At 44.0% G+C, this 14,283-nt stretch overlaps 1 protein-coding gene across 1 annotated transcript in view; it reads right to left on the minus strand.

The window, feature by feature from the left end:
• Positions 1 to 8,215, minus strand: part of LOC134505438 (apolipoprotein B-100-like) — a 42,530-nt gene extending 34,315 nt beyond the window's left edge. Inside the window, exons 1-5 of the mRNA XM_063315131.1 lie at positions 8,098 to 8,215; positions 3,101 to 3,216; positions 2,230 to 2,375; positions 386 to 539; positions 71 to 232 (exon numbers count right to left, since the gene is read on the minus strand). Coding sequence (XP_063171201.1) covers positions 71 to 232; positions 386 to 539; positions 2,230 to 2,375; positions 3,101 to 3,216; positions 8,098 to 8,167 — 648 coding nt within the window. The 5' untranslated portion in view covers positions 8,168 to 8,215. The remainder of the gene's footprint in view (positions 1 to 70; positions 233 to 385; positions 540 to 2,229; positions 2,376 to 3,100; positions 3,217 to 8,097) is intronic.
• Between the last annotated feature and the right edge of the window lie 6,068 nt (positions 8,216 to 14,283).

Here is a 14,283-nt window from a genome sequence, read left to right on the forward strand (position 1 = left end):
GGAAAGTATGGGGTATCTCAGTCATACAGTGCATACAGTCTATATTTTGTGTCATGCCTCAAGTACTTACCAAGCCTTTAATGAAAGCAATTGGACTGACATAATCTCTAATAGGGTTGAAGTTATCACAAGATTTCAGGTTTCTTGTTATTTCAATGTCTGCTAAAGTAGCAGTGTTGCTTTTCCTATTTTTTATTTCAATGTTGCTGTCACATTTTCCATATATAGTATCCTACAAAGACAAAAATACCACATTCCTCTAAGTCAACCAAAGCAAGCCTGGTGACCCAAAGGCCATTTCCCACAGGCGCAACATTTTGCCTGGGTCACTGAGCTATGTTTAATTATATTAATTGAAAGAAAACAAGATGGCCATGCTCTTTACCATGGACAGGGTTTGGATTTTGACTTCCATCTCCATTGGCACAAGAAGAGCAGAGACGATGCCTCTTTTGATGTTGAGTATATGTGTAGCTTCATTGTCCTCAGGATATAGCTCAACATTCTTCTCATCCTGAATCTTGAATTTGAGATCATATCTGTCCAAACAAACACACTGAACATTTAGAGAAAGAAAAGCATTGCTTAGAATATAAAACAGGGGACCTCCAAGAAAAATGCTGTGGTGTAGAATGCTCTTGTTCATGTTCCAGCCAATCCAATCTTCTATAGTTTTTTGTTTGTTTCTCCACCCACCTGGTTCTTTTACCTACTCCCCAGTATTCACGTCCACTTGGGGGCCCCTAAGTACTTTGGGTTGCTATGACCTGTTTTTATCTTCAAGGGCTTTTCAAACATGTTTCATAGTGCACCATTTGGTTACACCACTCAACATAAATCACCTCTGTTACTATTCATCTGATTACTATGCTTGACAGTCTACCATTCTCTGAACTGAATCTGTTCATACCACACATTTTTATAATGCAACCTACATTGGTTTTAAAACCTTTAAGGGTAATAGCTCATTGTAATCTTTTCCCTAACTTCTTCTAAATTATAAAATAGCCCCGTGGCTAGCATATTTCCTTCCTAGTTATCCTTTAAGATCTAACATTAGATAGATTTTCATTAAATATAAGAACCAGCAGAAAATACATATTTTGTAAAGGTTGGTTCTCAGAACAATAAAGTTTCAGGTGATCATCATATAAACAGTCAGTCTCAAGCTTCTCTGTTATATCTGAAAAAATATACCTTCTCCCCAAATTGTAGGATCCCCACCAGATCATGCCTATTTTTTTTTTTAAAGAAACATCCTTACAGTATATGTCATGATGCATAAAGGAAACAAAAGAGAGAGGGAGAAGTCCCAAGGTTTTATTTGGCCCAATGCATTTCAGAAAATGTGTACCTTTTTTCAAAGGAAAAAAAACCCTTTTTTTGTTTGCAATGGAACATTCTTGAAAAAGGTGTATTTTTCTGAAATGCCTCAGGCCAATTTTTTTTTCCATTTGTACTTGGAATTCTTCCTTCTCTCTTTTATGTGTTTTCTTTATATATTATGGCAAGTACAGGTGACATGGTTTTATTTTTAACTGTTGTTATAACAACGAGCATGATACTTCCTTCTCCATGTACAGTTTTGCACACTTATAGGGGTATGTCCGGAGCTGTTTAGTAAAGCTCTGTTCCCAACCCAGCTTCTGTTTGAAATGTTACTGTTCTTCCAGCAATTGGTTGGTAGACAAAGAATGGGGATGTTTTTCTGAAATTTCTGAACTATGTTTTCTGAAAATACAATTCATAGATGACTATGAAAAACTTTGTTTTTCACTGAATTTGTATTCAGTGAAAGGGGTGTTAGTTTTGCTAAGAAGATCTAAAATATTTCCTTCTTACATAGGTCTCTATGCCTGCAAAAGAGATCTCCAGCTGGATGCTTTACTACAATCAAGAAAGCATCCAGAAAACTCCATTGATGTTCTGCTCAGAGTTTGTGGACTGTAACACCACTTACTCTTCCCTGGTTCTGCAAAGATCTGAAGAAAAGCAAGCTTCTGGATAAGATGTGGCTACTTCTTTGAAGCTTACTGAGTGGTGTGGCAACACAACATGTCTAAGCATAGTACTAAAAGCTATCTGCAGTAGAATTATGCAGTTTATTCTCTCATTCTGCCTGTGGGACACAACTGCTGGGCATCCACTATCACTCGTGGCAGATGGGAAGACATTTAGCTAGCAGTAGGGTCCCACAGAAAATTAGGTAAGATGTTTTTTTCTTCTTACTGGGACATGGCAGCAGCAAATTCATCTGAGTTCCTTGATTTCTTCAGTAAAGCCTTTCCCTGGATATCAATTCCATACACCTCTTCGAGGGTACACAGGCTTATCTTCAGGACTAAACTGTATTGTTGTGGAACTTCCAGCTCAACCTGAAAACAGAGAAGTTTTAAGGTATAGTGCACTGGTTTTTATTAAACTGATTAGTCTGGAATCACTTGGGCATATCACACAGGATGTTTCCAAAACAGCACTGCTAGTTTCCAGTGTGATTGTGCAGAGATAATGGGGGATCTTGCTACTTAGCTGCAGTAATTAAGATGTTAAAAGACAGCAGTGGAATTAACCCCTGGGTGGGCAAAGCACCCATGCCACTGCTGTAACGAAATGAGACTAGGATTCAGGGCTTCAGTTCATCAATATGCTGGTGTCTTTTGATATACATTAGATCATTTCCCCAGTTTTGACTAGAGTGCTATGCTATGCAGCTCAGAAAAATGTGGTGATGAGATTGTGGCCAAGAAAATCAATTATAGAGAGGAGTTAATTGTACCTGTTATAATAAAAAAAAAAAAATCAGAAATATTATCTGGCTTTAGCCAGGAATGAATTCTTAGGAATGAACTTTAAATGTTTGTACTTTGCATACAGCACATTTGAGATCTAGAGTTTTTAACTATAATCAGCCATTTTAACTCAATTAACCACAATGGGGAGTTGTTTTTCTGTGCTGCTTTTGGAGGTGTGTGGTCTCCCTGCCATGTGTGAATTTTCCATCCACTAGGGAAATGTTTGAATGTACTTTTATGGTGCTAGTATATTTAAAAAGAAGTGTAGCCTGATAATCTGTAAACATTTGATCCTTCTCCTTCCTTACCTTGCACTTAATTTTAGAGCCACTGTGGGAATCTGCTGTTCCAGTCACACCACTTGTGATTTCTGTTTCATAACTATAGATATACTTTCTGAAGGGCTTAAATCTGGTTGCATCTCCTAGAAGACATAAGTATGTTTGTATGAATTTTCTCATTCAGTTGTTTGGATAAATAAATACAATTCTTAATCTTATTAAGCATTCTGATAGAATTTTTAGTATACAACCTACTTTGTTCTTTTTGTCTCATTTATCTTCTCAAAAACCTTTTGAGATACAATAAACACAATTGTGTGTGATAGCGGTAACTTTGTCAGGCTACACCTGAATAGATCCAAGACCAAATCTTATTCTGTGACACAACTCACTGAAGTAACTTGGAAATATAAACATATTCCTTCTTAATCTTTCTCTTAGGTTATCTTGAAGATAAAATGAAAGACATATGCTGTTTTGAGCTCTTTGGAGAAAGCACAAAATCTAATCAAGCTTCACAAAGCATTTTGTCATGAGTAAGGATGGCGAGCAGGGGGCTCCCATCCAGACTGTCAAGCGCATGCGTAGCACTGATGAATTGTTCAGCCATTCAAAGAGACACAGATCGGGACCGCCTTAACCCTTGGGGGTTATATGGCTGGGTTTTCCCCACGCTTCTTCAGTTTGTTAGGATTCCTGTTAAGTACTAGCAATAAATATTAGAGACCAGTTCCTTGTCTCAGTGTGTTTCCTGGTTGTTAGGACACATTTACTTCCTACGATTATGCTTGCTCATAAATTTAAATGGGGACAGCATAATAAGATGCACTGGAAAGCAATATTATCTTTCCTAGCTACCATGACAATGTTGGATCAGGATTATGGGAGTTGTAAAATCCCTACTAATCTGGTAGCACCATGTTCCAGATCTACAGGGTTCATGGTATACAGGGACAACTAAATGAAAACAATCAGTTGATGAGCATTAGTGTTTCAGGTCCCATAGTAGTAGTCTTGAAAAGAAAGGTGCTATATACATTGATTAATATTTGCTCTAATAGGATGACCGTACCTTCTTCCTACATCTAAATCTGTGTTAAATTTTAAGCCTGCAAAAATGCTACTTCTTTTCCTTCTTTTGCAAAGGCACCATTACAAAGCAAATAAGATAAAACTGAAAAAAATCTGGAGAATTTCTGAGTTGGATTGAAAGAGTGAGATAGCCATGTTGTCTGCAGATGGTGCTAAAGTGCCGTGTTAGGAAAAACGAAGCTTATCAGGGGACAGAGAGCAAACAAACTCACTGGATACTTTGACCCTCGAGAAGAACGTCATGTAGCCAGCCAAGCATTTAAGAATAAACAAGTTTTCCAGAGTTGCTCATAAGCACTTTCTGATCCTTGACTCTTGCGATTTTAATCTGCAAATACTACTAATATTTTATTTTCAAGTCAATTCTCTCCCTCTCCTTTCCTTGCCATTGATATGCAAGAGTGTGTGTATTGATGTTATGTGTGAAAGCTTAAAAACAGATATCTGTGTTTCCCAATTACATCTCCCATGGATAAAATGTGTGCACCTTCTCTTATTCTGCCCTTCTTCCACAACCACCTAAAAATACATCAAAACTTGAAAAATCTACTACTAAAAAACAAAACAAAACAAAACAACAGTAAACCCAGGTTTGAATATTAGAAGCAGAATAATAGCTTATTTTCCAGCCATATGTGAAGCTAAAATTCTCCTTTTAGTTTTTAAAGACAAAACGTGTTTACTTGAGGTATAATAGCAGAATTTATGACATCATTACTGTAATAATTAAAATACTGTAAAAATTACATTACTGTAATAATTTTAGAGGAGGAAGGTTCAGAAGTGGAGACAAATTTTCTTTTGCAATGCACTTGGCAAATAAAACTGCCAGCATATTAAAAACAATGAATAACTCCCAGCAAATTGTTTTTCATCTTTAAAATGTACTGCATGTACATTTACTTACTTACATGTATTTTGTCACACTCCCCATTCCCTCCCTCTCCCCCAAATCTGAATCAGACTTTAAACACTGAAATACTGTTTCAAGGCATATAAAGAGCTATATTATTAGCTCCCAGGTGATTGGTTGATTGATGATGTGCCAACAACTTGGTATAAATTCTTAGTGGCCACATAGATAGACCTTCTCTAAAAGGATCTGTTCCCCAGTCTGGCCCTTCAAGTCTTCCAGCTGTCCACCCATCCATCCACCTTACTGCTGGTCAGCCTTTCCTTCCTTCCTTCTCTACCAGAATTATGGACTTCTCAAGGGTGCTGGGTGTTTGCTAAGGCATCCAAAATATTATAATTTGAGCCTGGTCATTTATGCCTTGATAAGAACGTTTGATTTATTCTATGATCCATTTCTTGGCTATCCACGGTATTCTCAAAAGTCTTCTCCAACACCAAATTGAAAAGCATCAGTATTCTTTCTATCATGATTTTTCGAAGTCTAACTTTTGCTTCCATAGAGTGTCACAAAGAAAATCATTGCCTGCACCATTCTGATCTTTGTAGGTATAGACCCTAGGCAAACAATATTGTACAAAGACAATTTTTGTGGTCAATGCACTCTTCTCCCAAGTTTGATCAGCTCATAGTAAGGATTATACACATAAATATGTGTATAATTATGTTGTGCATATTGGCATGTACTCTGTGAAACCCCAACCTGAGAATGGACTGAATGATTATTTTGTAGCAGCCAGGAAAAAAGAAGGGGGGGATGAGATAAAAGGGAGCTACTTGAATAAACACAGTTTCACTTTCAGACCCATCATCTTCTGTAGAATAAAATTAAAATGCAATTAATTCTGCACTTTCCAGCTTGTAAATCATTTGTCCAGCAACAATTAAGGAAATAATGAAGGATCATATGGGACTATCTGGTCTTATGTTTGGGATAGATTCTTGTGCATGTACCTTTGTAATATATAAACTCTTTTTTGAACAGAAAAAAAACAGGCCAAGGAATTTCTCTCTTCACAAAATGGGCTATACTTTTTTTTTTTTTAACTTATAGGCTGCTATTGTATGAGATCAAGTATCAGATGGACAGGCCTTTTTATGTGCTTGATAATAAAAATGATGAAAAACCAAACCCTACCCCCCAAACCCTACAGTTCCAATTACATACTAAATTAGCAAAATACAGTAGACCTTCCATGAAAATATACTGTTTATATGACTTTACAGTATTAAGGCGGTGGTCCATTTCACAGGATGTGTTAGCGCAAATAGCTTGTTGATTGAACTGTAAAACTAGTTTGACTCTGACTTTTATCTCTGTTAACAAGAGGTCAATCTCTTGTACTGGATAGTATTAACACATAAGACAGAAAAACACAGATAATCAAGAAACACAACTTAATGTTTGATTGGCAAATGCATGTGGTGAAAATCATTCTGGCAAATATCCACACCACCCATTACAAAACCTGTGTACTGCTACTCTGAAAGTGACTGCTTCAAAAGAATGAAACATGTAATTCATCATATGCTTCTCTGATTGCATTATTTTAAACAATCCTTTTGTACAGCTGTCTGTCTGTCTATCTGCTTCTGGTCCAGCACCTGTAAAATGAACGGCATCTCCTAGTTTGGGCCAAATAAGTACTCATCTCCCAAAACTGATGCGTATTCTAAACCTGCTCTAGAAACTTGAGGAACTCTTTGCGAGGAAAATCCTCTAAGTCTTCTCCTAGAACATTGGATGTAGCCCATAAGTATGCTTGTGCATCTATCCAAGAGTTGATAAATCCAACTTGTTCTTTATCAGAAGCCAGTAAGTTCCATCTTCAACATTTAGAATTGATCCTGCTTGCTGCTGTTCTCTTTTAGTAGGCAATCAATGCACAGAGAAGCAACTTCACCGCATGAAATATGACAGCCCATCAGACAGAAAAAGAAACAGGACACAGACGCAACTACAGTAAGCTTATTTTGTTCCAAACAGTATGATTCCATTAAAGCACATCCTATCGTAAATATACTGATCAGACAATCCTATACAGAAATAAGCCTTGAGTACAATCCCACACAAATGTTTTGAATATTGCAGCCTTGGAAAAATCAGATCTATCCAATCCATGAAGGGGTACCTGAGTAAAAACACTTGAGATGCAAAGTCTTGTAGACCAGGATGGTCTGTAAACATTGTTAATAAATAATGTATAATAAAATAGAGAGTGTCAGGCTGCCATGTTGAATCCAGTTACCATTTGCTTTTGGCTCAAGTGATAGGCCTTGGAGACTTGCTTCCTGAAAGCTATGTTTGTGATTGCAGTTGCATCATCGTCCAATCCTATGATGTTTAAATCTGAAATGAATCCTCCCGCATCAAACAAGATGCACTCCTAAGGAAGGGTCTACAGCACTGTACCTCAGTGTGTCCTCTTGGGATACAGCTACTATTCCACTGTATGGTAACTCTCCTGTGCAATAACTTAGGTAAAGATGTAATTTTCAAGTTGTAAAGTGTTGGTGTTTCTTCCTATATTTTTAAAGAACAGCAAAAACCACACTGGAGATTCACATGAAAAAAGCAGGATATAAATCTAATAAACACCTAAGAAACTCTTTGGCAGACACAGATCCCCAAAAGCAAATACTATCCTAAAAATAAAGAGCGTGTGATTCCATAACTTCTTATAAACTGTTCCATCACATCAAATCATTTGTTTGATCCCGATACTCTCCATAAAGTTGAAACATATTTATACTGAGCCCAGACAACTAGCTTGACTTCATGCCAACATGGAAGATACGTGAAATAAATCATCTGTATGCCATTGGACCAGATCCAAAACCATTCTTGATTTAATAGATTCCTTTCAGCAACATGTATTAATTCTAATCATCTGTCAAATCCACTCTTATTATTAGCTACCTGATTATTGAATATTTTCAGATCAAGGTAGTTTCTCAAATAAAAAGAACCAACCCCCCCTGCCCCTCCCCCAGCTACTATGTGAGATGTCTCTACTTACGTGCTAAAGCCTCACTGCTCAGCAGCAGCAGCAGCAGCAGCAGCAGCAGCCACAGCTGTGGGTGCCCCATATTGAGAAAGGTGCACCCTTTGGCTGCACCGCTCTCTTCCTCCTCTTCTCCTAGTCCAGCAATAAAGTCAGTTTAAGTGTCCCTACTTGGACCTGCCTTTAAATAGTCCTTGGCAAAGCAGCTGAGCCAAACGGTTTAGAAAGTTCAGAGCGAATTACAGAAGGTCCAAAGGTTATAGTCCTGCATCCTCTTCGCAATAGCCACAGCTACTCTGTATAATAGTCATAGCTACTCTGAGCTGGTTCAGGCCATGGCAATGGATGTAGAAGGCATAGGGAAGCATAATGGCCCTTTGAAATTACAGTACTTATTAAATCACTGCTTATCACTGATGGGGGAGATTTCATAACAAGAGCTTGCACAAAAAATGGAGCCTAGCTGTAAAGCCAAAGGAGCTTATCATTTAGGGAGAAAATATATTTTGTGTGCTAGCTGAAGTCCTGAATAGAAAACATTACTAAAAGGCTAGGTAAAAGGTATCCTTTGATCTAGAGCCACAACTGTAAGTAACCATGAACCAACTCAGTTTGCTGAGGATTTCACTTGCAAGTTGGCTTACTGCCCCAAAGCCATCTGGGACCTCCCAACTGTTAGCAGAGTCGGTCTAGCTATTCATCATCTTATTTGAGTTTTCAGATGCCTTGGAGGCTTGGTTCCAGCTTTAGTAGCCCCTCCTCTGGCTCCACCTTTTTCCTCCATTCCCTATGAGAACCTTGCACTGGATTTACCTGCTGGTGTATTACATCACCAGAGCACTCTTAAAAGACCCTTATTACATTGCAAGAAAGTTTGTGTGTACAAATTGTCCTGACCAGTGATGTAGATGGCAGTCATAACAAGTTCATCATTCTAAGAATTTATATTCTGCCTTCCTACCAGAGAACGGCACTTAAGGAAAGAGAATACAAATACAAATACAAATACAAATACAAATACAAATACAAATACAAATACAAATAATAATAATAATAATAATAATAATAATAATAATAATAATAAAAATTATAAGGAATAGTTCCTTGCTGAGCACAAAGGACTTTCTAAAATGGTCCACCAAAGTTGTACGCAGGGAAACTGAGTGAGTATGATGTTTCTTTTGGGATTTAATTAAAGCAACGGAACCCAGGAGGCTGCACACTACTGGAGAAATGGTACTGTTCAGTGAAAAGTGGGGCATTCACACATATGTTCCTTGATCACCTCATAGCTAAATAGATGTAAGAACGTCATACTCTATTATGAGATTTCTCCAAAATTATTTTCTCCCTAAAATAAATTCTCTGTCTTCAAATCAAATTGAAACTTACAGGAAAAGAATGCTGTAAAATCTCTCTGCCCTGTATTAGAATTGTTGGCCAGTCAGGGTTTCTCAACCAGGGTTCCATGGACCCCTAGGGTTCCGTGAGAGGTCACTAGGGGTTCCCCGGGAGATCACGATTCATTTAAAAAATTATTTCAAATTTGTGCAACTTCACATGAAAGAGGTAAGTTTCATTCTTTATTTTTAGTTTAAGAACACTGTTAATGCATATATACAGGCCTACCCTTGAAACAAATATAACAATTTTGTAACTTCTGGCCTATATTTGAGTCTGAACGTGTTGGGGTTCCCCGAGGCCTGAAAAATATTTCAAGGGTTCCTCCAGGGTCAAAAGGTTGAGAAACTGCTTTAGATCTTACAATCAATCAATCAATCAATAACAGTCTTTTTGCTGAAGATAGTGGTCTTAGCGGGGGAGAAGACTTTATGATATACCTCCATACCAGTACATTGGCAAGACTGAGGGCCTAGGTGTCATGACCTCGTTGCAAGGCACAAAGAGCCTCACAACGTGGATCATGATCATTAAGGAAAAGGGGGAAGAAGATAATCCAATCAGGGATTAAAACAAGCACCCAAAGACACCCACACCCATGATCCCATCAACACCTGAAAAGAGGGACGTCAGAAGGGTGAAGATAAGGAGCACATGGTGCCCCGGAGAACTCAACCGTTGCAGGAAGACAAAGAGGACACCGGGGAAAACGCCCACGCAGCCATCAAGGATCCCATCAAGAGGGATCGGGGCATTGAGGGGTGGGGGAGCCCGGGGCAATACAGGAGGGTATAAAAGGGGCACCCCCACACTACCTACCCCGTTCCCGTTTTTCGATCTGTCAGCTATCATTCCAATAAACCAGAAATCCTTAATACCCATTAAGTGAGTCTGTGTCTTATTGCGAAGAGAGGCTGGCCCTGACATAAAAACGGGAACCGCAAAAAATTTTTTTCCACCTGGTACCTATCCAACACGTTTGTGAGGGACCCAGCCAGGCATGGAGAACCAGGAACCGAGGACGCGCAACCCTTCGGCGCCCGGCGACGAAGCCCCGCTCTCGCAGGGCGGGATGCAGCTGAGGTCCGGGCGATGCAACGCCCCGGTAAGTATGGGACCCAGCTGGGGGGAAGCAGCAGGGGAGGGACCCACCCCGGCGCCCCGGAGCCCGCGAGGCACCGGGGGCGAGACGAGGGGACCCTCTCCAAGCCTACAGGCAACCCCGGAGGAAGCGCGAGACGAACCGCCACCCTGGGCGCTCGAAGGCGAGGGCGCGCCTGGCACCGCGGCGGGATCGAGGGACGATCCGTCCTCTACCACGGCCAACGGCGAGGGCGAGCGGAGCGGCGAAAACCTCGGCGGGAAGCCGGGGACGGCGGAGAGGCTCGACGCGTTGGAGGAAGGGATGCAGGCGGTGCGGCAGATGCTCCAACAGCTGACGGCGGCACAGGGACTCTGCGACGGAGGCGGCGCAGAGGCACCCCCGGTCGAAAGGAGGCAGGGCGAGCGGGGCGGCGGTGACGGCGGAACCCGACCCAAGGAGCCCAACCGACGACCTGAGGCGCACCGGGAGGCGAGACGGGGCGGAGACCCAGCGGACGGCGGCGACCACGGCGGGACCCGACCCCAGGAGGCCACCCAACGAGCGGAGGCGCGCCCGGACGTGAGACGGCGGGACAACCTCGGCGGCGGCGGCGTCCGGCCCCAGGAGCCCACCCCACGACGGGAGATGCGCCAGGCTGAGAGGCGGAGGGACGACCCGGCGGGCGGCGACGGCGACGGCGGAGCCTGGATCCAGGAGCCCGACCGAGGGAGAACACCCCGCCCTCCCCCCCGAGCGATGGGACGACGACCTTGCGAGGAGCCCCAGAGAGAGGCACCAATGCCGCAAGAGAACCGGAGACACCCCGACCCGCAGCAGCTCCTGCAGAGCCCGAGGCACGACGCAGAGGGGGCCAGGAGCCAGACCAGGACACCCGCCAAAGACTTTGGCATAAAGTTCGATGGGGACCCCTCGAAACTCTCCTTCTTTTTGACTAACGCGAGGTACTACCTCGAAGAATGGGGTCCCTGCTTCAGAACTGAGCGGGGCAAAATCAATGCCCTGGCCATAAAATTAAAAGGAAGGGCCGCCGATTGGTACGTCCAATTGTGCCAATCAGGCGCCCGGGCGCTGCAGGACAGCACTGAATTCCTGCAGGCACTAGAAAGGCACTTCAGGGACCCCCTGGAGCAAGAAAAGGCAAAAAGGGCGCTAGAGACACTTAAACAAAGCCCGCGCTCCGTGGCTGAGTATGCCATGGAGTTCCAAGCCCTAGCCGGAAAAGTGGACACTTGGTCTCAATCGACACTGATTGAGAAGTTCAAACATGGACTCAACTTAAATGTCCTCCGGTGGGCACTTGGCCGCGACAACCCCAGCTCCCTCACGGGGTGGATCCAGCTGGCAGCGGAAGCGGAGAACGCCCACGACACGTTCCTCCACGCAAGGAGGGAAACGCAACAGATGGAGACGGTGAGACCCCCACGCACCAACGCAAGGCAGGTGAGGGCGAGACCCCAACCTTGGAAGGAGGAACGGGACAGACGCTTCGCAAAAGGGCAATGCTTCACGTGCGGCAGGGAAGATCACAAAGCAGCCGCATGCCCCAAAACGACGCCCAGAGAGAGCCCAAGGAGGGCACAAACAGCACCAACCCCAGCGCCAAGAAAGCGACCAGCAGCAAGGGGGGAGTACCGACGCAGACACGGCCCCTACAGTTCAGAGGAGGAGGAAAGCAACCCCGATGAGGCGGCGGGAAACGACAACCACCTGGCCTAAGGGGCGCCGAAGGACAGGTGGAGGACACTGACAGGCGCTTCGACAAAGGGGTGAGTGAGGAATGCCCCACCCTCTACGTCCGTGTCACCCTCACCCATAGAAATAAAACCGAAAAGGTCTGGGCACTCATTGATTCGGGTTGCTCCAAAAGCCTCATGCACCCTGACCTGGCAGCCGCACTCGACCTCCGCTGCTATCCACTTCAGCACCACCTGGTGTTCTCGCAGCTCGATGGATCTGCAGCGGGAGGGGGCCCGGTCACCCAATACACCGGAGAAACCGCGCTACGGCTCGGCAGCCACGAGGAAAAATTGGCTTTCATCGTGGCACCGGTGGGGCAACCCCGACTCATACTGGGGATCCCATGGCTCGTGCAGCAAAACCCAGTCATCAACTGGAGAACCAGAGAGATTAAGTTTGCTGACGGGCGTTACCAAGCACCTTCAGGGAACAGGGTTCCCCGAGCAGCCATGGGGGGGGCGACGACGACTGTGGAACACAGAGAGACAGCACTGCCAGAGGGACTGCCGACCAAATACGGGGATTTCGCCGACGTTTTCGGTGAGAAAGAGGCGGACAAACTCCCCCCCCACAGAAAGACGGACTGCACCATTGAACTGGTCCCGGGGGTACCCCTACCCAAACCAAAAATATATGCTATGACCCAGCGAGAGCTAGCTGCATTAAGGGACTTCATAGACAAAAACCTGGCGAGAGGTTTTATCGAGCCAGCAAACTCTCCAGTGGGAGCGCCAGTCCTCTTTCGCGAGAAAAAGGACGGGGCATTGCGGCTCTGTACAGACTACCGCGGATTAAACGCAGCAAGCATTTCAAATAAATACCCCTTACCCTTAATAAAGGACATTTTGTCCCACTTGGTAAAGGGTAAGGTATTCTCCAAACTGGACATAAGGGAAGCCTATTACCGCATACGGATACGGGAGGGGGATGAGTGGAAGACTGCTTTCAATTGCCCATTGGGGGCGTTTCAATATAAAGTACTCCCATTCGGATTGGCAGGAGCACCGGGGGTATTCATGCAGTTAATTAATGAGGTCCTGCGTGACCACCTTTTTAAGGGGGTTTTGGTTTACCTGGATGATGTATTGATCTACACAGAAACAGAACGTGAGCACGAACGCTTGGTAAAAGACGTGCTCAAGAAACTTCGCAAGGCAGAGCTGTTTGTAAAGCTCTCCAAGTGCGAGTTTCACAAAAAACAAATTGACTACCTAGGGTATAGGATTTCTGCTAAAGGGATAGAAATGGACCCCAGCAAGGTCCAAGCCATCCTGGCGTGGGAACGCCCACGCACGAGGAGACAGCTGCAAAGCCTCCTGGGATTCACTAATTTCTACAGGGGGTTCACGCCCAGGCTGGCAGAGACTATATTGCCCCTAACTAACCTGCTAAAGACTAAGGGCTTGGGGGACACGCGCAAATCGAGGAACCCGGGGGCGCTACTGAATTGGACAGCTGACTGTCAAACGGCTTTCGAGAGACTGAAAACCCTCTTCACAGCTGAGCCAGTGTTACAACACCCCGACCCCACCAAGCCTTTTGTGGTGCAGGCAGATGCCTCCGACTTTTCCATCGGAGCCATCCTGCTCCAAAAGGACTCCGACAACCACCTAAAGCCCTGCGCCTACCTTTCCCGCAAATTCTCCGAAACGGAGCGGAGATGGCACGTATGGGAAAAGGAGGCGTTTGCAGTGAAGACAGCCTTGGAAACGTGGCGACACCTGCTGGAGGGGGCCTCCTGCCCCTTCGAGGTCTGGACGGACCACAAGAACCTGGAGGCACTCAGCACACCAAAACGACTCAGCCCGAAGCAGGTGCGATGGGCTCAGTTTTTCAGCCGGTTCAATTTCACGCTGAAATTCATACCGGGCAAGAAAAACTTCTTGGCAGACGCCCTATCCCGACGGCCACAGGACGACACGCAAGCCTCCGACATCGTAGGAACAGTATGGACCGAG

This window comes from Candoia aspera, chromosome 1 (genome assembly GCF_035149785.1).
Source record: "Candoia aspera isolate rCanAsp1 chromosome 1, rCanAsp1.hap2, whole genome shotgun sequence".
Lineage (NCBI taxonomy): Eukaryota > Metazoa > Chordata > Lepidosauria > Squamata > Boidae > Candoia > Candoia aspera.